Genomic DNA, 26484 nt, shown 5'->3' on the forward strand with positions numbered 1-26484 from the left:
TTTTTTCATTTACAACGTAAGTGATTCAGAAACTGGTAGCATATTTTAAAAATATTTAGGGGGTACAGTCATCCTGTTCAACTTCAGGTTCACCAATCATTTCCAGTGCGAAGAGTCACCCTTATTGTCTTTTCTAAGCTTTGCTGTTTGTCTCTGTTTAGTAGAGCCCTGCGCAGGTACAAAAATGTGGATCTGCATCTGATCCGCATCTGCCCAAGATCTGCTAGTTGTCTTTTACCTGGATCTGCATCTGTACCTGCAGCAGCAAGCTGTCTTACAAGGGCTAGCGACGGAGGAGGGAGGGGGAAAAGGGAGCAAGTGGGGGGCAGGGTCTTGCAGGGAAGAGGCAGCACAAGGGTGGGGACTGGGGGTAAGGGGCAGCGCAATGGCTGGGTCTCAAGGAGAAGGGGCATCGTGGAGGAGGGGGTTGTAGAGAGGGGCCTCGCATCACGTGCTGCTCCCATGGCTTGCGAGCGATGGTACGCGGCAGCAGTGCGTATTGCATCACAGTGGGGTGAGGTGGCGGGGCCCTGCCCGCTCTAAACCCGTGGCCAGGGGCGGGCCATACTGCTCAGGTGCCGGGTCTGGGAGCGCAGCCAGTGTGGCCGGGCCATGGTGAGGATGCTCGCGCTGCCCAAGGGGCCTGAGCTGCTGGACAGGAAGCAGCGCAGTGAGCGGGTGCTGGACAGCCTTGACTCAAACCTGCTGCCCAGCCCCAGCTTCTGGCCCCTAGTGTCGTGTTGTCCCCTCCGCCCCTTGGCTGCCAGAGCCGGCTGCCAGAGCCAGGCGCAGCCAGTGAGTAGAGCTCTGCATGGTTGTATCTGCATGCGACCCACTATCTGCGAAAATGGTCCATGGATGTGAAGCGGATATCCACAGATTTTCAGGGCTCTACTGGTTAGCTTTTTGCAATGAACTCTGTAATGAAAGTGACGTACACGCTAGGGAATCACTGCTGAGGACAACCAGCAGCAGCACATTTCAAAAGCAAGACTTCCACCTGTTTCCTACTACTACCACAGTCCCTGCCTGTCTTCAGTAGTGCTTCATGGCAACCTTTTGGTACCTTGAACTTTGAGGTCCTGATAGTATTTACATTAAGGCTATTTTCCCCCAGTCTGGCAAAATAAGGGGGGTGTAAAATTGATGTAAATGACATTTAACCATTGTACACTGCCAGAGTGCTGTAAAGTTGTCTTAAAATAAATGAGAATCAGACTCTTAATTCCTTTCATGGTCTTGTATGAAAGACACACAAGCTGCTATATAGCGATGACAGCTTGTGGAAGCATTGTGGAGAGAAAGAGATGCTTGATAAACCTAGATCAATCATTGAGATGTAGAGATGGCATGAAAGGTGTTCATGAGAGAAGACTGTATGAGGAAGCTCTAATCTTTGATGTTTCAGATAATACTTTAGCATGGCAGTGCGTTTAAATATTGCAGTTCTGTGGCTTACCAGTTTGGAAGTGATTAACAAGCCCACTGCACTTGTTTAGGGGGAGGCATCTTGTTCATAGTCCCGGTCATCAAACTCCTGTTTTGTGGCCGGGAGGAGGGAGCAGTGCATTGATGATACTGCTTCTGTGAGGAGTTGTCAGAGTCCACAGTCCTGCAACTATCTGAAGATGATGCTGAAATCTTAGAGGAAAAAAATCTATTCAGTCTTGGGAGAAATAGCTCCCCTTTGGGGTCTGTATCCCATTCCATGAGAAAATGGTGAGTGAGACAAGGAGCAAATATGATGTACATCCTGCCCGTTCTAAGGCAGTGTAGCATTTCCCTTAGCTTCCAAAATGCTGCCAGCCTGGGGTCCCTTTCACACATAGATATGGCAGTAACCTTGTTATTCAGAAAGTCTGTGCTCTTTGCTGAAACTTTCTATGAAGTTATTTGGTAGCTTTCTAATGGGGATTCTGATCCACTAAGAATTGGATTGACACAACTGATTTCAAAGAGGCCAACAAAAATGCTGGTAGATAAGGATTTCTTGTCACTACTAAACTGTGGTGGATTTGAATAGGTGATTTAAAGCTGAAGGGCTTCATATCCCATTGCCAGTCTTCTGCATCATCTGGGTGGTCTCTTCCCTTACTGCCTTCCTAACCCGTAAATTAAGGTGAAAGTCAATCACTTTTTTCTAAAGTTGTTGGAATTGTCTCATGAGAGTGCAAATTAGCTTTAAGATACAATTTTGTAACTGAGCTAATTAGTGTTCTAAGCTCTTAGTGATTGTGATTCCTGGTGATAATGAAGGGAAAATTACTTTTAAAATATCAATTAAAACTTTTTGACTCGTATGGAAAATAATGAAAAATAAGTTCATGTTTTATGGCAAGTTTGTGATATATGGGAAAAGTTTGAAGTTTTTTACATATTGTTACAGATGTTAAAACAATTGTCTTTACAGGCTAATGCTTTAAGTACTCCATGTGTCTGTGGTCTTCCTTTTCAGCTCCCATTTGATTTCAAACCTTTACCACTTTCTGTAAATGCTGGAAAGGATATATAGGGTCACAGAGACTAGCTTAATACTGGATAAAGCCACACAAGTGCCCCCAACAAATGTACATACCATTATTATTATTATTTATTATTTTTTGTATTTCCCCTTCTCCCAACTTTCTGTTGGTACTAGTTCTTGTAAAGTGTACAAATAGAAATAGTATATAGTCTTTCACTGTTCCAGGTACCAATATTAACTAAGATCATCCTAATGTACAAATAAATTGTGAAGTATGAGTTAAAAATGAGGACAGTTGGGTAAAATGGATACTTGCTGGTTGGTAGTATTTACCTTTGCCACTGTATTGTGATATGCTTAAACAGGAACTGCCATAAGTAATGTGGTAAATATCCAGTTTTCAAAGGCACCTACTTTAGCAATTGTAAGGGTTTTGTTTGTTTTTTTGTTTTCCTGGAACATCTTCAGGATAGAAAGTTTTTGCCATCAGTGGCAGGTGCTTGGAAATTAGGAAGCTTTAAGTAACTGCAGTTTTTATTGCTAAAGTGTAAGTTTTCTCATTACCGTGGCATCTGGCTGAAACCTAAATCAAGCTTTCTGAATGTTCAGACATTGACCATCTTCATGTGTGAGCGTAAACGTGACACTATATTAATATGGTGGGGCATATTATAAAGAATGACTGGAATTCTGGTTTAAGTGGTAGTGAAATATATGCACAAACCTTTTTAAAAGTATAATTAAAATGCTTCCATGTTCCTCTATTTTGACATAAGGGTAAATTCTGCTGTGGAATTTTGAAAAGAACATATTAATGGTGACTTTTTAAAAAATAGGCAAATATATTTTTGATTTCATTGTTTGTGCTACAAAGTAATATGAACTGTTACTTTTAGATTATCCAATATTTGTGCATGGAAAAATTAAGTATTTTTCAGTTCTTTCTTAAAAGGTTTCAGCTGTGAAAGGGTAGGAAAAGGATATTTCACAATATATGAACACATTTGTCTGAGAGTTTTCAAGATAACAAGTGGTTTACATGTCAGTTTGAGAGTCCCATTCAGTGAAAAATGAAGCCCAGTTGATATGCTGGGGAAGCTGGGCTGAGCAAACTTGGCTGCTTTTTTATAGCAAGCTCTAATGCATTTAGAGCAGCTTTTCAAATTTTTGCTCACCTGCGGCAACTTAATTGTTGGAGCAAGTGAGCAAAAATTTTCCCTTTGGTTTAGTGGTGCTGTGGTGTCCTTGCTGTTGCAGATTTTGTATCTGGCATTTTTGTAGTGTTCCTTGTCTAAAAGGGTCCCCAAAGTATTTTACCAACTTAAATAGCTATACCAACTTGGTTTCCTCAGAAGGGAAGGGGGGATTCTGTGCTACAGGGTTAGTTGCTGTTGTGGAAGCTTTTAAATAGTACAAGGCTAGTTGTTATCTACCCCATAATTTTAAACTCTGGTTTAATGGAATTCCAGTCTTGGATTAGGTCTAGCGTCCGCTGAAGAGGGACAGGTTTGAGAGTAGCAGCCGTGTTAGTCTGTATTTGCAAAATGAAAAGGGGTACTTAGAACCATAGAATATCAGAGTTGGAAGGGACCTCAGGAGATCATCTTGTCCAACCCCCTGCTCAAAGCAGGACCAATCCTCAATTTTTGCCCCAGATCCCTAAATGGCCCCCTCAAGGATTGAACTCACAACCCTGGGTTTAGCAGGCCAATGCTCAAACCACTTGTGGCACCTTAGGGACTAACAAATTTATTGGAGCATAAGCTTTCGTGAGGTACAGCTCACTTCATCGGATGCATTCAGTGGAAAGAATTTAAAGGAAATGGATTAAAAATGGTGTAAATCCTCACACCTTCAGGTTAAAACTCAGAGATTCTTCTGATCCTCCAAAATGCCTCAGGGGAGACAGTAGAAATTCAGTGCTTCTAGTGTGGAAAGCTGTTCTCCGTTGGCTTTTAAGGGAATGTAATGGATCAGCAAAGCTAAGTCACAGTGTGAATTTTGTTTTTCTTCAGAGAATCCTGCAATAAAACCAAAAGAAACTGCTTCTAAAAGAGCACAAAATGTATGACTTAAAGCAAAAATGTCTGATGAGGATTCATTATGTCTGACTGGACTAAATGTTATCTTTGAATATGATTTCATATAGAACCTTTCATCCTGGAGGATCACTCTGAGCACTGTATACCTTGCTACCCACCTACTGAAATGCATCTGCCTCTGAAGCAGAACACAGTTAATGGTGAATTGTATTCAGTCATTTAGGACAGGAGTTGAACAACAGTTTATTTAAAGATACTATCATGAAATGAATCCCAGTGTTAAATCTCCACCTTCCAGCATAAGACAAGCTAGGAGCTCTGTTTTTGGCTATCTGAAGCTGATATAGTTTAATATCACTCACTTCTTCCCACACCAAGTATCACTTGCTTAGCTAGCTGAAAAGATATGGGGGAATCTAGGTAGGCAGAATGTAAATACTTTAATTACAATTTAGCCATGACACAAGGGTCTAACATGACTGGATTTGTGAAAGTCTTCTGGGATTTTTAATTATTCCAAGTGTTTAGGATCTCAGTTATATGTCCAACAACCTGTGTGTTAAGAGTAATACTACCCCCCAAAATATTAGATACTTACTTTTAAGGATATAACTGCATTTTTAAATAAATATCAGTTAGTTTTAGAGAGATTAACTTTCATTTTGTTGACTTGGAGAAGGTTCCATTTTTAGAGATACTGTCAGCTTGAAGTTTTTTAGATGGACTAATTAAACCCAAAAATGTATTTAAATGCTGATGAGCCTTTCCTTTATTGCTAGCTGCCCCGGACAGAAGCAAGTTCTGTTTCTTGAGTCATTTTAATTTAATATCAAAGCTGTTTTAAGCAGTATGTTGTTTGATGGCTGTGTCTTAATCTGATGCCCTGAATTTTTACTTTTATTTTCTGAGAATGCATTCCTGATGTTAGCTTTCTCTCATGGTCTAGACAAATTTTTCCTATTACTAGTTCATCATTTTTACAGCAGTGAAGTTCTTTCAGAGAGGCAGAAACAGTGGCAAATTCAGCATGTAGTCATCTTCCCAATTTCCCAGAAATTTGTTGTGTAAGCTCCAATAGATGCGTAAGAAGTGAGATGTCTATGACTGCTGTACATGAACACCTACAGCCCCACAACACAAGCAGAGTATGTCCAGCTCCTAAAGAGAATGCATGCACCTCATATGTAGCTTTGCCATCATGCTCACTTTGCCTGAGGGTGAAGTGCAGGAGACTACACGTTCTCTCAGCTGTGGTTTTGGGAAGGACATGTGGGAGAGGTAGTCTACTAACACAGAAACAAATCTAAGAAAATAAATACATTGATCTGAAAGTGGAGGTCTTACAAACTTCAGACTTCCAAGTTTTTTTTTCACCTTGCTGTCTACCATCTAGCCTTAACTGCTCTGAGTCGCTCTACTGTTCCTTTGCAGTCAGCTCGTACATTTGAAATTGTTTAACCTGATTCAAAGGAATTTTTCAGCTCGCAGGACATAGATAAATTTTTCTCCTCAAGGTGGGATCAGGGAGAGGTTGGGAAGGAGGGGGATGATCCTAGGGTTAAAGCAAAGACCAGGAGTTGGAAAATCTAGTTCCTAGTTCTGCTGCATACTTCTTGTAACACTTCAGGCAAGTCACTAACCTCTCTGTGCTTGTTCCCCCTATCTGAAATGTGGGCTTAATACCCACCTTACATGTGTGTTGTGTGGCTTAATTCATTATGTTGATTCTTGTAGTGCTTTGAGATCCTCTGGTGGGAGGTGGTATAGAAATGTAAATGGATATTTGTTTTTATTACGTCACAGATGTGACTGAACGTAGCATGTGTGTATGTGAAAATGGTTGTATATCAAAAATATATTTCATTTTTTCCTCTTTAATTTAGTTTGATTATAAATTTTATTCTTAATCTGATTTCTGCTACTGGAGGGTGCTTAGTCTGGTCCAGGTATTTTTGGGTGGGTTGTTTCATCTTAAGTGATGTGACTGCATGTCATTAACATCTTGACATTGGCTTTGACCAAGAAAGTGGGATTGTCAAAATGTCTTAAAGTAACTAGGCTCTTTGTTGTTCAGCACTGAACATAGAACCTGTAAACAAGGGTTAAGACTTCCTTTCACAATTGGTGACTTCTAGGAGCTTGGACTTCCTGAAATCAAGGCATAAGTTTCTCATAACTTTTCCAAGCATATGGTTAGAGCAGTCACGTAAAGTAGGGCATTCTTACAATATGGCTTTTAAATTCACCTGACATGATGTCTGGTCATGGATTCTAACAACTTTACTCTGTCATCTTCGAGAGAAGGTGGGCATATGCAGATGAAAAGCTTAGAACAAAGGGTTACAGGCCACAAAGGGCCTCTCTGTTTCATGAACTCATAGGTATAATTAGAATCAAAGCATTAAACTAAGAGCTCTAAGAATTGGTTTCTATATGATAAGTTTTAAGTTAGCATCGGAGTATTGGGTTCTGTTTTTGGCTCTCCCATTGACCCGTGGCAAGTTACTTAACCTCTCCGTGTCTGTTTCCTCATTTGTAAAATGGGGATAATGAAACTTCTTCAGAAAACTCGATGCAAGGATCTATGTCCGAAGTATTTATTCTTTCTAACATGAATGTCTTGTTAGATTTAGTATTATGATTACTGTATATTTCATCTTCATTAATCTTTCCCATATTGTACTTTTCTGTTGCCTGTTATGCATACTGTAATTATGAACTGTGACTAAGCATACTTAAGGTTGTATCCTCTCAGGAGCTCTCTTGAGGCATGGAGAATCCATACATTGTACATGGATCTATACCAGTGGTTCTCAACCTGTTTACCCATTGTCGGCCACATGTGCATCTCTCTGTGTTATGTCAGCTGCACCCACAGAATATATATACAGCTTGTTATGGCCCTGAGGATGTCACATGAGCTGCAGCTGTGTGCTAATTGGGCTGCAAGTGGCCTGTGTGTTGAGACCCACTGGTCTAAACAAATCCATTAGCAGTACAGTTGTGTTAAAAACATAGAGCTCAGAGTACAGCTAAAACCATGGGTGTCCTTTAGCACTTCACTCTGTACTGCAGGGTTAGTTGTGGAATAGACCGAACAGGGATACAGCTGGGAGAGGAGTCTGACAAAATTCTGTTTTCTGATCATCCAGTGCTGATCTAGAGAGGAAAAAATAACAATTATTTCTGTTTGAAGTTGGGATAAATATGAAGTACTACTTGTGGCCTCTGGCTCACTTTTTCAGTGGGCTGCAGTAATCGCGGATTAACAGATGAGGTAATGGACAGTATTACCAAGTACAGAGAGACTGGGCTTCTCAGAAGCTTAGACCTGGCCTATACATAAAACTTAGGTTGACCTAGCTGTGTCACTGAGGAGTATAAAAAATTAAACATCATTAGGCTGACCAGCTGTTGACCTAGCTACTGCTTCTCTTGGGGGTGGATTAAATACAGTGATTGAAAAACTACTTCTGTTGCTGTTGTGGCTGTTTACACACTATGGTGCTACAACAACACGGATGCACCGCCAGAGGTGTGCCACTGTAACGGGTATAGTGTAGACAAACCCCTAGTGTTAAGTAGACGTCATTCTCTTGATTCAGATGTAAAGTTGCATATATGCAGACTTGCCTCTACAGATAGCTATTTTAATGATAAGTGAGTTTTGGCATAACTTGTGATAGAATATAGGTATCTGATGAGGCAATACATATACCACTTTGTTCTAACCTGAGTCATAGGTGCCTTTTATAGTTGTGCACATATCTCAACATTTCATGACAGCACTTTCTCTACTTCCCCCTTCTGTTTTCATTGTAAGGGATACTACAACACTAACGTACTCGGTTTTAAAGGATTTGTTGGTTTTAATATGGTTTTGCAGGCAAATCTGTTGCTGACAGTTTACTTAGAAGTGAATGATGATATTGTTAGAGTGCGGTGTTTCCACATGTTCCTTTGCAGCCAAGCAGTACCCCCAAGATGTACTGACGGGGGAAAATGCTGACGTGGATATCTGTGACTGGCCTGCACAATAGTAAAGGAATATAGTACTGTTATTTTATATAGTGTCTACTTCCTTTTACTAAAAATAACACATTTTATAAAAAGCTAAAGTGTTTCAGAACAGTTGAAAATGTAGGCTTAAATATTTGGTGGTAATAGGAGAATCATTCTATAGTGCAATTGTATGAAAGGAAGAAATAGGAATTGATTTTACTTTTTTATTTTTAGTTAGAAGCTATAGTATAGTGCAGTGATGTATGGTTTGTCAGGTGCTGAAGTAGCCATTTATAAATCTGATACAGGTATGGGCATCTTTTTTAAAAAATGAAGTAAACTTTATCAGTTGAGGATGAAATTTACTGATGGAGACCACACAACCAGACTGCACACTGCTTTTGTATACAGAGATGCTAAATACTTGAAAATGTACTATTTCCAGAGGCGGAGTTTCTTTTGTATTCACAGACTGGGGAGCCTCAAATTCCAGAGGCATTACATGAGCAGTTTTAATGAATTAGTGTCTGGTTTTGCTGCAGCAGATGTGACAAGCAGCTTTATAAGCTGCTTCCCATCGATCGCTGTTTTCCAGCTCTTTTGTCTCTTTCTTTTGCTTAGAGAAAAGCAGTGAAGAGCTTGGTTTCTACAGTAACTGCTGCCTACATTCCTGCCTGCAGGCCAGTTTCTTTCACTACTCCTTGTAGCCTATGCAGGGCTACTGTATTAGGTTTCTTTAGGGTTGTTTCTTTCCCCACCCCCTTGGTGACTTTAACATTTTACCATGTAAGAATCAGAAGATCTTGTGGTGGGAATTTATAGTTTCAGTATATGTATTTCTAATTAAGCAAAGCACACTTCCAAGAATGTAGACTAGCATCAGTATTACTTGCAACTGATGAATGCCAATTTTTGTATGGCTGATGCTTGAAGAGCATTAAATGTCTGACTGCAAAAGAAGAATTATGGTGTTGGCTGAAAATTTGGGATGTCACTATATATTGTTTGTAGTTTAATTACCTTTTGAGAGGGAAAGAAGTATTAAATACTCGTATTCATGTTTGAAATTCATTCATTCCCAAATATGCATTAGCTGATAAAGGTCAAACATGTTTGTGAATATTTATTTTTTTTCCCTCTTCCTCAGCCACCGTCAATATCTTTGTGTCATAGTGACATCCTGTTTCTCTGGCAGAGGAGAGCTAGTTCCAGATCCTTCTGGAAGTAGTCAGTAGCCATTTTAGAAGTGGTACTGAGATCTCTACAGATTTTCAGGTACTCGCTTCCCCACTCAAGCTGCAAGATTGTACCTTGAATCTCCAGTGTGGTAGTGCGTGGTTTTACTGGCACATTTCTGTGCCTGCCTCTTGAGATTCTGCAAAATTATGTTGACCAGATTGGGCAAATGTGTAACTGGAATATTATCTTGACATAGTGGGACACTTCTTTTGTGCTGAGTCCTAATTTATATACAAGTTTTTGCATCACAAATCGGACACTGTTGTAGTTTTTTTTTCATGGTTGTTAGAGCATGTGAACAATAACAGCATATGCTAAAATACTTAAATGTTTAAGTGGAAAAATGTGCCTCATGCAAAAAAGAGCTACTTGTCAATTTAATGGTCCTGACCTCTTGCTCCCTAGACTATCTTGAAGCTGATTGTTGCAGAGGCACTGATGCTCTGATATTGGTGGGGGAATATGCTTTGCAACTTTCAGCCCTTTGCCAATTAATATGTAGAGTTAATGGAAACTTGGAAGGAAGTTTCACTAAGGCAGTGGTTTTCAAACTGTGGGTCGCGACCCAGTACTGGGTCACGGAATGTAAGATGCCAAGTCATGGCGGCCCGGTTGGTGGTCCTGACTAGAGCTATTAAAAGTCCTGCTGGCAGTGCTGCCCGGCTAAGGCAGGCTAGTCCCTACCTGTTCAGACACCATGCTGATCCCGGAAGCGGCCATCAGCAGGTCCAGCTCCTAGGCGGGGGGGGGCCACAGGGCTCTGTGTGCTGCTCCGAGCACTGGCTCTGCAATCCCATTGGCTGGGAACTGGCCAATGGGAGCTGGGGTGGGGGGGACGGTGCCTGCAGGCAATAGCTGTGGAGCTCCATCTAGGAATCGGACCTGCTACTGGCCACTTCCAGGGCACAGCGTGTTCCGCGGTGCCAGGACAGGCGGGAAACCTGCCTCTGCACTCCCACTGCGCTGCTGACCAGGAGCCACTGGAGGTAAGCCCATACCCCAATCCCCTGCCCCAGCCCAGAGAACCCTCCCCCACCCTGAACCCCTCATTCCCGGCTCCACCTCGTAGCCCTCACCCCCGCACGCCGACCCTCTGCCCCAGTTCTGAGCCCCTCCCACACTCCAAACCTCTCATCCCCAGCTCCGTTGGGTCACGGGCATCAACAGTTTTCTTCAGCTGGGTTGCCAGAAAAAAGTTTGAAGACCACTGCACTAAGGCATATCAGCCTGTGGAGGTAGTTGAGAGAATCATCCAGGAGGACATGCTTTCCCCCCCTGCCACTAAGAACTAGTTGCCCCTACTTAAAATGCAATTGCTCTTGATGATTTCATTTAGAAAAATGAGTCATAATCAGTAAATGGCCAAACGTAATTGAAGTGGAAACTGGTGGCAAATTACCCAAATCAGGGTTTATTTAAAAAAACACACACACACTAAAAACTCCACCCCATACCCTGATCCAAAATTTGTCTTCCTGTTTATAGGAAGCAACACTGCTCTTCTACTTGGGTAGTTTTTTACATTGTCAGCAAAGGGTGTTGCCTAGAGCAAATAGAAGAGGCATGAAAACTTCCTTTTTTAAAAGCTGTTAGTGTTTGAAATCTTCATGTTTCAGTACTCTCGCGTTTGACTTGTAATATTTAGTAAACAAATTTTGTGAAATCAGTGAATTTTTTCATAAATCTCTTCACACCGTGCGTGAATTTTTACAACTTAGTCACAAAATCCCTAAAGCTGGAATTTCTAGTGGAAACACATGGGTATAAATGGTTCTGATTAAAAAGCAGCTTAAAAAAATACACCAAAACCTCATCATTTAGGGAGAAGATTCAATGTCATTCCCTTTTTTTATTGCCAGAAAATGAGTCCTCTTTCCCCCTGTAAGTCTCCATTATAGCATTTCTTACATTGTTAGCAGTTGTCTTATTTGGGTATTCCTAGAAGGAATTTTTACAAGAATATCTGAACAATTATTTGTTTTCTTTAAATATATTTAAATATTTTGAATAGTTTGCATTTCAGTTATTAATATAATAAAAACATTTAATGCTGAGGAATTTGAGATAAAAATCTAAAACAGTAATGGGGATTGTTTGAATTAATTTTATGGAACTGTCTAGATGGATTTACATATCTACATATAGTTTAAATTGGGAGCTGCTTTGGAGCTAGTGTTAAAATTTACCTTAACAGTTTTTTATAGAAGTTATTACATTATTAAATTAATTTAAAACTTTTTAAAATGACCTTTGCTTTTTACGAATATTTTTCAGTGTCCAGAGAAGATCACATTCTGAAGACTGACTGTATTTGTAACTTAGTTAATTGTTTCTACATGTTCATATGAACCATATTAAGCAGAAATACTTTAAGCAATGCTGAATTTGTAAACTAAGCAACAATACTAGAATGTAAAATCTTGCTAAGAATATCTTGTAAATTTAGCTCTAAAACAAAGCATAATATCCCAGTTCCTGTTTTTCATAAATTTCATTTCTGTTGGTTCCATTGAGGGCTGAAGTAAAAAAAAAACAGCTCCTCTGCTCTTAAAGTCTGTTGTTTGAGTTGATTGGTGTGTGACTTGCAAAATATATCAATTTGGGATTCTCTTAAACATAATCCCAACTTGTTTAAGCTAATGTTACAAAATGTTCTGGGAATGAATCGTTCAGTTTGCATACGCCAAGCAAAGTGCCCATGAACCTGAAGTTCCATGGTACAAAATTTAGCTGATGTAGTATAAAACATAAGATACCTTCTGTTGGAGGTGTGGGATGGCACTGGTGGTAAGGATAAGTGAAGGAGCAGAATCCCTTTCTCCCTCGGGGATAAACTTGTTACTCCTCAAGTTGACAAACTTTTATCACTTTTAAGTATCTAAAAATGCAGTGCTTTACCCCATCTCCGGGATTTCTTAGTGGTTTCTATGCTTCGCTTTGGAGTTTGAAGCAAACTGAGCACAACTTTGACTCCAAACAGCCCCTCTACTCCTACAGTCTAATTTAGGTGATAACTGAACAGTGTGTTCACATTACCAAACTGCAAATTTAAATGGGGGGAGGGGGTTGTATTTTGTTTATAATGTAGTACGTTTTTTGTCAGCCATTTCCTATCAAACTAGTAATCAATGAAGCAGCAAAAAGAGAAAAGACTCTATTGTGACTCTTTCTATAAACTATTTTCATGATGAATTAAATACCTAAACAGTTTACAAATGTTTTAAAATCCTAACTTCCTAAATTTGTAATGTTAAGTAAGCCTGGATGGCAGACAATTCTACACCTTGATCATAAATTTGGTAGCAAAACTTTTCACTTAACAGTTTAAATATTGCTGTAGTACTGTAATATGGAGGAAATAAAATGCTGTGTAACATAACAAACTTGCCAGAACTATTTTGGATAAAACATTTGAGTTGCTTTATGTAAAATATAAATGAAAAACAGTTCAGGACTCGAAGTGGGCAAGCATGCACTGGAATATCTTAAGAGCAACTACCCCATCTCCAGGCACACCCTCCCCCCAGCTATGTGTATCACACAACATTGTCAGCCTGTGATGGAAGTGCTGTTTATATACAATGTACCTTTGAAGGGTCATGCTTCCTTGTAGGCTGAACAATCTTCAGTGAAGATCATGGTGGCTTTCTGGTATATTGAAGGGTAGACGAGGTAAAAGAAAATTGTGTAAAAGAGGAGAGGAATCCAAACTGGGGATGAAAGTCTAAATTATTGAGAAGCCATCCTGAAGCCAAAAGAAAAGGGGATCCTTGTTATGATGTAAATGACACTCCAGGGGAAGGCTGGTTTTATCTTGGGAAATACTGTGATCTGTCTTTCTCTCCCTTGGTCAATTCAACAATCGTAGAAGGGGAGGAACAGAGACTGTGGATCACATTATTGGTGATTACTTTGCTATCAAAGAAATCCTAAGTGAAAACCTACAGAGTGACCCAAGATTCTTGTTGATTACTTTCATTTCTATTTGAAATAAAGTACAGTGGGGAAGATAGAGGATCCTTGTCATTCCCACTCCTTATCCCTTTATTGTTCCTAGCTATTTTCCAGATTTTTTTTTTTAGTAAAAGTTTTACAACGTCTTCTAAAAGGAATCTCCCCTGAAGATTTTGATACCAGGATGATTCGTAGGGTTATCAGTGCTAAGTCCTCATAATATACTTCCATTTGAAAAATGGAGGTGTTGATCGAAGGAATTGACTCGTTCTGTAGGGGCAAATGGTGTTGCCAAACCATGTCTTGATCACTACAAGACAGCTTCAAACTGAATGGTCTAGGGCAGTGGTTCTCAACCTTTCCAGACTACTGTACCCCTTTCAGGAGTCTCATTTGTCTTGCGTACCTCAAGTTTCACCTCACTTAAAACTGACTTGCTTACAGAATTGGACATAAAATACAAAAGTGTCATGGCAAACTATTACTGAAAAATTGCTTACTTTCTCATTTTGTCTGTGTGAAATTTTAGTTTATAATGACATCACTAGTGCTTTACGTGTAGCCTGTTATAAAACTAGGCAAATACCTAGATGAGTTGAGGTACCCCCTGGAAGTCCTCTTTGTACCCCCAGGGGTGTGCTTTTACCCCTGGTTGAGAACCACTGTTCTAGGGAATATTGAAGCGCTGGGTCTGACAATAGGACTTGAAATACTGGTGCCACAAAGGACACATCAGTGAGAGCTAGGAGTTCTAGCCTGTTTCATGGCTGGGTGCTGAGACAGGAGTAGGAATCCAGTCAGGTGATAAATTTTACAAGAGTGTAATTCTGCCCCCCTCCACCTCCGCCAACAGCATGGACAGAGCTGTGAAGCAAAGAGGGAATGCTGGAAATGTGGATGTGACTAGTACAACCATACTGTACACATTTGTTCCTCTAATGAAACCATTATCTAGCAGCCTATGAAATTATTTTTTTTTATTTTAACACTTACATTGCAGTAATGCCTGCCCAGTCCCATTTTGCTACGTGCTATACAGACACATAGTAAATGACAGTCCCTGCTCCCAAGGAGTGATTGGAAAAGTCAGTCTGTGGATTTGCTTTTTTTCCTCTATCCCTCTGTCCTCCCCAATTTCATTACTCAATCCATTCTGGATTTATTTGTGTAGAATAAAAATATTGTGTGCTACATCTTACTCCCACCCTCTAGTCTGTGCTCGGTATGTTTTCTGTTTAGATGATAAGGTCTTTAGGGCAGGGACCTGTCCTCCATTTGGAGCTATGTAAATAATAAATACAACACAAGTACTGTTGTCCTGATTCATTCTTCTTTTTTTAAATGACCTAAAAGTGGATGCTATCAGTTATGAATTTTGGAGCTGGTAAAACCATGTTGTTATGTAGCTTTTGGAAATATTTATTTTCACCACTTAGAAATATGACACACACTTTTCACCCTGTAACTGGTGGTTTGAAAATATTTTAACTGTTTTTGATCAATCCCAAATGTACCCATTTGATTTCTCACTGTGAACTGCAATACCTTCCCATGCGTAATAGAGCAGGAAGATTTCAGTGGTACAGTAAGATGAAATGCAAATATTTAGGTGTTCACATGTTTAACTAGATTAGAAGTTTAGCTGGAATCATATTATATTCTCCGTATAACACCATCCTCTCAGAGCCCAGCATTTGAAATGTTGAAAAGTATGGTGGTAATGCTCACACAGTATAAATATAGTACCTAGCTTGTTACGAGTGATGTTAAGCTTGGCACAGAGTTTAATATTCAGTACAGAGCTTTGGTTACGCAAAGCTCCTATCTTCTCACACTTGAGAGCCACAGTGGTCTCAGACATAGTTTTTGGAATCAGGGCCTTGGACTTGGCAGGGGGGAAGCTGTTCCGTATCTTTGTGTGTGATGGCCAGGGGCTAAGAAGCGATCAGGAGACAGAATGGCAACACGAGAGAAGAATTTTTAGTGGAGTGTAGATAGATATATAGGAAGAGGGGGTTTGTGCTGAAGCTGACCTGGAATTCAAATTTTGTGTCTTTGGATTTGCCTGTACTTCAGTTTAGGTTATGAAGCCTCTCTCCCGCTCCCCAGTAAAAGCCCAGCAGCATTTTGGAGCATTGCCTGCTTACTAGTAGATGGTATCCTTGTACTATGCAATAACCAGTCTGAACACTGAATCAGCACTTGAAGTTATGTACAGCTGCTTCTGTATTGCTCTTCAGTTGAAGTGAGTCTTCTCTACAAAGTATTCAGTCATTGAGACTGAGGAGTAAATAGACTTGAATCTGCAAAATAGTTACATAAAATATGTAGAAAAGTCTGTTCCACAAAAGTCTAAATATTTAGGTTTCAAACATACAATATTGCTACTCAATTTCTGTTATTAATGTTTACTTAAAGTAAACATTCTGGCTTATTCTTCTGTGCTGACAAAATGGATGCCTTTGCTTGCTTTCTGTTTGTGTGCTCTTGAAGAGTGATGATGTCGTTGTTAAGAGAAATGTTGGTTGGGATAATGTTGGCTTTCAACAAAACAAACTTTATTCCTTTATTCCTTTTCTGTAGAAAGAGCAAGGAATTCCAACTTTATGGTGTAGCAATAATGTCATCTTTACTGTATACTCAAGTTTTTCTACATTTCTCAGCTACAGTCCTTCATTGTGGCTGTTAGTTTAAAAACAATTAGCTAGGATTGCATAGTGAAACAAGGAGAGTCTAGTCCATTTCACTTTCCTGCTGCAGCCCATGTGCAGTGTTTTGGCATAGATTCTGTTCCCAATTTAGTACATCAAGCATGCTTCGGAATCAAGTTGTCTGTTAAACTCAGACATGGTCCTTATGAAATGAGATTGAAAGAAAGGTCACAGTCACATTTCCCCCCCCCCCTCTTACTCTTTAAGCATGTAACATAGGAAAACATGATCCATTCTCGCTAGCAGTGAATGTCCATGTTTGCATTAGATGCATCTATCCTTAAAAGTTGTGCCAAAGTTATAGTGACACTTGGAACAAATGCTGCTTGCACCTGTTCCAAAGCAGCTTTGTTTCCTTTATTAAGAAAACTACAATAGAACCTCAGAGTTATGAACTGAGCAATCAACCACACATCTCATTTGGAACTGGAAGTACACAATCATGCAGCAGCAGAGATGTTAAACGCAAACATGGTACTGTACTATGTTAAAAGTAAACTACTAAAAAAATAAAGGGAAAGCAGCATTTTTCTTCTGCCTAGTAAAGTTTCAAAGCTATATTAAGTCAGTGTTCAGTTTTAAACTTTTTAAAGAACAATCATAACATTTTGTTCAGAGTTCTGAACATTTAGAGTTACAAACAACCTCCATTTCCGAGATGTTTGTAACTCTGAGGTTCTACTATAGATCTGTGTAAAAGGATCGCTTCGCAATATGGTTTCTAAAGTTTGTTTGTAGATTGTCATTGACAAAGCCTCTCGTTGAGGGGCATGTAAATATGGCCATGCATTGGGTCCTTTGCATATCTAACATGGGTTCAGTCCTGTGCATATCTGACAGATTTCCAGGGAGGAGAGGGCAGCAGTACATCTAACATTATTAGCTTATTGCTGATTATGAGCAAAAGGTAAAATTACTTGAAATGGTTTTTGTTGGTGCTATGGTTAATAACAGAATTAAATGTAGGTATGCTCAATCTGTTTGTGTACAGTTAAACTATAAATAGCCTATTCTCCTGTTTAATTGGGTTAATTTCTAAAAGCTGTAGTGCTTGCCTAATGAGCGCGCGTTGGGGGGGGGGGAATGTTTTAAAAGTTCACTAAAGATGGGTTTTTAATTAATGTATACAAAAATTAAACATTTTTGCATATTGTTTATATAACTGGATTTTATCAAATTTAAAACAGTTAACAGTTAAAGCAAACATACAGACTTATGGTTTAACTTTTTGTTTATAAGTGACAATTTTTGCTTTAAATCTGTCTTAAACAGTCTGTTTTTCTGAGTCTAAATTAAGGCTACATTTGCCATGACTGTTCATTTCTGGTAGTACCTATTGCTTTTACAGTTAGGCACCATTAGCATTGCTGTATGCATAGTAAATAAAGTGGTTTAGGAGAAAAAAACCAAAAATTGCTTTTAACTAATACGAGTGAAATTACATAGGTCCTGATCCTACAAACACTTATGCATCTGCTTAACTTTACTTCTCTGAATAGTTTCACAATAGGACTACTCAGAGAGTAAAGTTAAGTAACTTCATAAGGGTTTGCAGGATCAGGGCCATAGTGAACAAAATACTACTGATGAATGGATATTGGAGGACTTGTTAGCTCTCTTAAGTAGTTACTGACAGTTCAGTATACTTAAACGAACTGAGGTTTGAGATTTTTCTGTGGCAGTACTGATTGTTTGGGATACTGTAAATTGTTAATGCACAAAACCCATTCCTTCTGATGTCACTCGCTGTTCAGATGTTTTTGAAATACCCCATTTGGAGTATGTTTCCAGTTCAATCTCAAAATGGACTACAGAAATCTAGAGAGAGTTACAGCGGTAAAATAATGTATAGACTTAATACAATTATATTTGTATTCTAAAGTCTAAAATTTTGACTTTCTAGTGTTTACTAGATCTCTGTGCCTGTGTGTAAAATGAAGATAATTGCAAATCATTACCCAAGATAGGCTTTTACTACTTTAATCAGGGTTAAATGTTGCTTGTGAGTTACGCAAAAAAGTCTGTTATGTATTACCTGTAAACAAGTTGCATAAATATTTGTTTTTATTTTTCAGATGTACTTTCAGGTTTCCCAGCACAAACATCAAGATAACATTCACAGCTCTGTCCAATGAAAAGAGAGAAAAACAGGAGTCCCCAGAGTCTCCAGTGAAACCTGTGCAACCCCAGATCTCTCCCTTAACAATAAACATTCCAGACAACATGGCTCACCTGATCAGCCCTCTCCCTTCTCCCACAGGAACTATCAGGTATTTAAAATTTGCAAAATTGCATGTAGGGTAATATATGGTTCCAGAATCAGTACAGAGACGCAGTTCATTTGATGTTGCTTTCCTTATGTAATAATGCTTAAGTTGGAGCTCAGAGTAGCCTCAGATGAGCCTTGGAGTAAAACTATAAGTGTTGTGGTTTTTTTTCAGTGGCTACCTATTCACATAAATATACAAATCTGTTACTGTCATTAAAGTCTGACTTTAAATTCACAAAAGCAATAAAATTGTGTTAGGGCTGTACTCTGAATGCATCCTTTTGTTCCTAGTATTCTAGGATGGTTAGAGCAGTGAATGAGCCCACATTTCCCAGTGGCTGAAATATTTGGACACACTAGAGTGAGTTTAAGAATTAAGCATCAATCTTAACTTACAATTTTCTTGCCATTGTTGGTCTTCATTATACCTGTGACAACACTTTAATTTAGTTTCTATTTTTATTTCCATTGTTAGTACTATTCTTAAGCAGTTGACTAAAATCTAGTTTCCTTAGTAAGCTTGTCAGCAGAAAAATATGTTTTAGCTGTTTGGCAATGCTTACTTTGAAAGCTAATGATTAAAAAAAGAGTCTCTTATTGACAAATGACTGCAGTCAGTAAACTACCTTTCTTGTTTATAGTATCTCAGTATAGCATCAGGAGAAGTATAGTGTTGAGAAATGTTTTGGTAGGTGTGGTTAATTTGGTTGGGTCTGTCAGTTTAGCTGTATTGATTAGAGACTCAGAGCCATCATTTGGCTTGTTGTTGGGTTGAAGTTCAATTAATCAAAAAGCTTAATTGCTCTTCTTGCAAACTTATAAAAGCATTTTGAATAGAATTTTCAGAAGCACCACAGTCACTTAAATATTTTTGAAAATTCCACCTTTTCCTCACAGATTCTGGTAGATATGCTTGATTCAAGGAATATAAAGCTAGTGTGTCTAATTCTGTTGATCTTCAAATTTGGATCCTGTTATGAAGTTTAAATTCAGAGGTAAATCTGTTGATACTTAACAAGAGCAGAGATCTTGATTCCAGTTTTGTGATGTTGTTTGCAAATGGTGCATTTGGAAAAAGTGATTTGATAGTATAGCAGTCTTGCATTTTTTTATTTAAACCAGGAAAAATTTATCTTTCCCAAGAAATGACTGCATTCATAAATATTTCACCATTGCTTTTTGCATTATCTCAGCTGTTGCAATTATCTCCCAAGGCTATTAAACAACTGTTAAACTATACCGTTAAAAATCAAAGCAGTTCTGAGTCTATTTGACTAGCTTGACATTTTCTTCTTTAATTCACCAAGTTGTGTGGAGGATTTCTAAACTTGCTTTGATTATATCATATATATTGCTGTGTCAATACATGGTACAGTGAGCAAAGTGTAAAGGGATACTGTCAGTTGATACGTGCAAAACTTACATAGCACAGCAATGACCAACACTTTTTAAAAAATGCTAACCTTCTGACTCTTAACCCTCAAAACAAGGCCTGTTTCACACAACATTACTAAAATTCCATCTTCCCTGCTGGACAGTCCACTAACAGCTAACCTCAAATGTTGGAACTGTGGAGATAAGTTTCTCTTCAAGAACAGTGGTTTTGTATGTTACTCTGTCTACATGTAAGAACATAGCAGGCAGTGCAAAGGGTGTAGACAGCAAGATGTTCCTGTCTGCTTGCAAAGCAAATCTTGGCAGATACAACTTTTTGTCCCACCAGTCCAGATGGTATCCCTTAACTCTAGTTTTCCTTAAAGTCTTAAATTTTATATATTTTGATTAATTTAAAATAGTATCTTTGATTTAGAACAAGGCTAGTGGATGGGGATCTGGTAGACTTCTCAGATTCCTACTTTTATTTTCGTATATGCGTTTTTTGATGCTTCTGAGGGCAGAATTGAATCCTGTCATTATGTAAATGTTTTGGGGGCTTATTGCATTACATGAAAATATGTAAGCAGTGAAAAGATTGTTCAATGACTGTGTCTCAAACGTAAAGGGACAAAGGAAATTCTGGAAGAATAGCTCTTTATACAGCTATGATTCGGGTGCACTATAAAAGGTGGAAAAAAACATAAACTTTCAAAAGATATGGTAGAAATTTATTTGAATTTTCGAGTTATATTTTATACCTTCCCAACACTAATGAGTCTTAGCAAAATGCCAATTATCAAATTTTACCTTTGGCTACTGTTTTGTTGGTGTCCTTTCCACTTATGTTGTCATCTTCCCAACCTTTGGCCTATTCGATTATTACGTTACATGAGGATTTACAGTGTTAATACAGCTCAGTGTCTGTATATAATTCTAAATCAATTTACCTGAAATATATATATTTGATTAAATAAGAACCACCCAGAACTCTTCCTTTATTATATTTTCGGAAGCATGCTGTTTCATCCAGACACATTATTGAGTGATTCTGACTAAGCTAAAAACAAGCACGTGGTGGAAATCTCACATAGACCTACTTTCTGAAAACTTTCAGATCAGTGGTTCAGACGAGAATCCAGAATTTTTGGTTGTATAAGTAGACCGAACCTCCAACTAAAATGGACATATTGTCAGCAAAGCTTACATAAATACAATATAGCCTACAAAACAGTTAATCTTCTTTCTTTGAAGAGAGAGGCTGAAACCTCATTTGACAGGTTTCTTCCTGGAGTGATTTTGATTCTTACAGCGAGTTATAAATCCCATTTTCCAAGCATTTATAATGGAAATACTGACAGACCCTTAACGACAGTCTGGGAACACTAGTGAGTTTTCCTACAATTAGAGCTATTTGATTAGACAAAATGTGGTGATATACTGTATAACAAAATAGTAGGATCCTCTTTTTATATTCTACAGTGCTGCAAATTCCTGCCCATCTAGCCCGCGTGGTGCAGGCTCTTCAGGGTACAAAATGAGTCGTGTAATGCCATCTGACCTACATTTAATGGCTGACAATTCACAGTCAGAAAACGACAAGGAAGCATCGGGTGGTGATAGCCCAAAGGTAAAAGTTGCACAGAATATAAAACCATAAATAAAAATAAAGCCTTGAGCCCAATGTACCAATGTTGGAAATTTGTTGTCCAAAGTATATGAACTTAGACATGATTTGGCATTTAGAAATTGAAAACAGATTGGAGCCAGAGATCTTTTGTGTTTCGATGTGCCTTGTATCTTGATTTTTTTTTTTTTTTTTAAATGTAGATCTCCATTGAAGAGTTTCATGTCTGTATTGGTTTTTAGTTACTTGCATGACCATCATTTTTTAGACATTTAGATTCATAGTCCTTGGTTAAATGTATTAGTTTCTTTTGATTTTTACTGTCATCTTAAATCCTCCTAACTGGAAGATGTAAGTTTGGTTTTAGCTTTTCTTTTGAAATCCTTAAGTCATCCAGAAGTGTTGAAAAATGAAGTTGATTTTACTGCATTTTGTAATTTTAGAAAAGAGGTATACTACTGTAAAGTTTATGGGGGCAAATGTTTTAAGGGTTCTTTTTTTTTTTATAGGATGACTCAAAACCACCTTATTCCTATGCACAACTAATAGTACAAGCAATTACAATGGCACCTGATAAGCAGCTTACACTAAATGGAATTTATACGCACATAACTAAAAACTATCCATACTACAGAACAGCAGACAAGGGCTGGCAGGTAAATCTAGTATTTCTTTTAAAAGTCATGAATAAAAACAACTATTAGTATGATAAATGAACGATAGTAAATAAACCAAGTCAACTTGTTTTATTTGTACTGGTTATATTAAGTGACCATGACAGCCCTTCAGTAGATTTTTGGTGGACTGAATGGGTCATAAATTCATATGTAACGGATTTCTAATCTTAAAATCTCTAGGTTGGCAGGAGTTTAGGTGTACTATGGCAGCATCATTCTCTAGCCTTAGTATTCCCTAGAGTTGCAATAGTGGAATTTATAGGACTTCTGTTGGAGAAAAATATAAACATAGGTAGAAATGAATTTAAATGTTTGCCATAAAAGAATGAATATTTTATTAGAATTTCTTCTTGCGTTAACATGCTTGTGTTACCTCAACAAGCCAAAATAAGATCCCAAAATCTCAGAATACAAGCTTGTTGAAAGCTGTGGTCTTGACTACTACAGCTCCTTAACTACAGGTGTACATATCTTGCTTTATCTTGCACTGTTGACTACCTCACTTTTGATTGTGCTCACACAGGTGACTAGAAAGTTCCATTTGCCCATGGTCAGTTCTATTCTAACAATAGTAATTGTTTTTTAAAATATTTTTGCATGCCTTATATAAGATATATTTCAGGATTTTGTCTAAAGTACATCTATATTTGTGTCTATTGTACTGTTGTTTTCCATAGAGACTAGTTGGCTGATACAGATCTGCATTATGGCCTCTAGTTTTAAAATTAGGTGTTAGATCGCTGCATGTTTAGATGCATAATACTTTGCAAAAACAAAACGGCAAGCACAGCACACCTCTTCTGTTTCAGAGACTTGAGTAAGAATTACACTAATGCATAACAATAGGAAAATATAATAAAATGGAGTGGCTGTTTTGGTCAGTAGTCCTATAAAATATTGCCATAATGGTAGGTAACTTACCTCATTTGTGAACAATACTCTTAGCCTTTGGCTTCAGGCAGTAGATGACAATTTTGTTAACTAACCTATATGCTTCAGGCTATGTTTTAGATAATTGTTTCAATACCTAATGAGGCTATGGATATATTCATGTATATTCTAGAACTTTTTTTGAAGGCCCATCATGTTGGACTCATTCTGTTGTGTATTTTTCCTCCAATCTAGAAAAGTTGGATTTAATATTCTCTTCTAGCAGATGGAGACACAAATACAACTGATAAACTTATATTCTTCACACCACCTGCTAGTTCTGTTTGTCATTGGCAGGGGAAACAGCTTCTGTTAGCATCAGATTGCACTGAAGAAACTGTACATGGGTAACATTGCCCTAAATTCTCTAAGCCTGCTGTCAAGGTCATGAATCGCATCTGAGGCTGACCTGTGACTAGGATTGGATTTAATTTTGAGGATTTTAAAGAGCCTTGATTTGGAATGTTATGAAAATTTTCCCCAGATGTTTCAGTGCTAACATTCAGTGGATCAGAACTGGACAGTTAAAGTTAGTACAAACTTAAATGGTTGTATTTGTTTCCCTCCACTTGAGTTATCAAATTCTGAAAGGTCTCAGTGTGATGTGTGTGTATATATGAAGCATATAAAGTCAACGATAGATTTTTCCCGCTTGCATCAGAACATCAGTACCTTCATACATTTCCATCCAAGTCCTCTATGAAGTTGCAACGGATTTTAGTCTTCATGACACTGCATATTGGACATATGGTAATATGCAGACCACAGCATAGTATGATGATCATTCTAGAAAACTACATTTGGACCTACTGCCATTCAGAGTTTTCCTAGGCCCACAAAATCCTTGGCCTCTATGTTGAGATTGTCAGGTAATCGATATCTTTCCCTGTTTTGGGGAAGAATAACTGGGAACTGAAGTTGCCGAAAGAATCTTCCTCCTTTTGTGTGGCTTCTGGTAAGGAAAGGTGAACTCCCAAGTATCTAGCTGTATCTGAAATTTCTTTAATAAAACCTTTCCTTTCCTTACTATGAAATAATGAGAGTATTATTGTATAAGATCAGTATCAGAATCAGTGAATATAGTATGTTTTAGCAGCCCCATGGGAACAGCTTTGACTTTCATTTGAGCAGTGGAGGAAGGTATGGTGTTTCAGGTACTACTAGTTCTTCTTTTTATCCACTGCTTTATGTCCACACAACTTCTGAAACCATGCGTTGTGACGACTGTCCTTCTCATGAGAGGATTGAAATGAGATTCCCTTAGGAGCTTGTTAGCATCTTTAATTGCTGGGAGAGGTTTGAGCAATGCCAAGGCTCCCTTCCCCAGGCTTTAGTATGCTGCCTTTATAGCGCTAGCAGGCACCTGCTGCTCTAAGGAACTAGAGACCTGAACCCCGAGTCTCCCGTACTACAGACCACTGCACTAGGCCACATTCTGACTTTTTAGAAAAAATATATATGAATTCTACATATTTTTTTATGTTCCATAGAATTCAATACGCCACAATCTCTCTCTGAATCGTTATTTCATCAAAGTACCACGTTCCCAGGAAGAACCAGGCAAAGGCTCATTCTGGAGGATAGACCCTGCCTCTGAAAGCAAATTAATAGAGCAGGCTTTTAGGAAAAGGCGGCCTAGGGGAGTACCTTGCTTTAGAACCCCTCTGGGACCACTCTCTTCTAGGTAAGGAAAAACAGATGAACAAAAAGACATTTAATTTTCAGAAGTTTACCTTAAATGTTAAATTTCCTGCTGGAAGTAAGAGAGAACAGTACTTTAAATAGTAATATGTTGGTACGGTAAGACTGAATTATAATTCTATAATAGAACCAAAAACGATCTCTGTTTTTAACCTTCAGGCTCATACAAACTAGATAGTTTTGTATACAGTACTAAAATCACAAGTTTAGTTATTTAATTTAAAACACCAGTAAAGATTGCCCTCATGCACGAGGTTTGTTTTCTATTGCTTTTCTTAGTGCTAATGTACTGGCTCAGTTTACATAAGTAATTGTTAGTTTGTTAACGTAAGAAGGGCTTTCTGTACTTCAGTGTTACACAGTTACGATTTTAATTGCTAACTTTATCCCTCTCATGCCTTTAAAAATTGTGTTTAGTTTGATAATGCTTTACCAGTATTCTTAATGGTGAAATATATAGACTTAATTACTAGCTATGTAAAGACTGTGTCCCCTTTCTGCTCCTGCTGGCTTCCTTTGACTTACCCTTAGATAGAGCCGCTCATCATTCAGTCCCCCTAGAAAAAACATTTGTACTGTTGCATGGATTGCTTGGAAACACTCCATCAGAAAAAGTACAAATGTTTCTATTCCATTAACCTTAGCCAAAGTCTGCCTTTGATTTCTCCTCTTGGTTAACAGAGGCTTTATGCAGAATCAAATCATGGATTTGGTGGGTACTTGTTTGGTAGAAGGCAAAGGGTTCCCCCTTGTGGAAAGTAGATATATTACAATATTTTTAGAGGCAAGGTCACTCATCTTTCACAATTAACTTAAAACATACCAGCTGCTGCTTTCATTTTCTTAAAATACAGAAGTGCCCCAGCTTCTCCTAATCATTCTGGAGTGTTGTCTGCCCACTCCAGTGGCGTACAGACCCCAGAGAGTTTGTCAAGGGAAGGATCTCCAGTCCCAATGGAACCTGAGTCTAGTGCTATCCAGCCAAAATTAGCAGTAATACAAGAAGCACGATTTGCACAGAGTGCCCCAGGTAAGAATTTTAAAAATACTTTTTTGGTTTGGGGTGATGAGGGAAAATTTGTAAAATATGTTGCCTGAAACAGTCTTGGTGGAATTCACACCTAAATTAAGAAATCCGTAAATGTTTTCAGATAGATAATAAACTTTTAAGGCAAAGCATGGAGAAGTGCAGAAAATCAGTGTGCGAAATATTTCCTGAAAATGGCTAATACGGTCGATACATTTTCTTCCTGGTATTTATGTATGTTCATTCCGCACAGATAGATGCTTACTTTGCTGGTAAGCAGAGGCTGTACTTATACCACTATTTTCCTAACTGAGATAGATCAGTGACATCTCTTCTTCTGGAAAACTGTTCTATCTTTTTGTGCAGCACAGATTCTCCATGCGCAGAACATGAATTTGGATTAAAAGCTCTATTAAGAATGGTTGGTGAAAACCAAAGTGATTTCCTGGATCAAGGGTTGCTATACT

At 38.4% G+C, this 26484-nt stretch overlaps 1 protein-coding gene across 1 annotated transcript in view; it reads left to right on the forward strand.

The window, feature by feature from the left end:
• FOXK2 (forkhead box K2) overlaps nucleotides 1-26484 on the forward strand; it is a 67238-nt gene that overhangs the window by 23866 nt on the left and 16888 nt on the right. The window contains exons 2-6 of the mRNA XM_084646581.1: nucleotides 18488-18682; nucleotides 21538-21685; nucleotides 22192-22338; nucleotides 24780-24973; nucleotides 25845-26020. Coding sequence (XP_084502707.1) covers nucleotides 18488-18682; nucleotides 21538-21685; nucleotides 22192-22338; nucleotides 24780-24973; nucleotides 25845-26020 — 860 coding nt within the window. The remainder of the gene's footprint in view (nucleotides 1-18487; nucleotides 18683-21537; nucleotides 21686-22191; nucleotides 22339-24779; nucleotides 24974-25844; nucleotides 26021-26484) is intronic.

The sequence above is a fragment of the Lepidochelys olivacea genome (assembly GCF_965140295.1).
Source record: "Lepidochelys olivacea isolate rLepOli2 genome assembly, chromosome: 14".
Classification (NCBI taxonomy): Eukaryota; Metazoa; Chordata; order Testudines; family Cheloniidae; genus Lepidochelys; species Lepidochelys olivacea.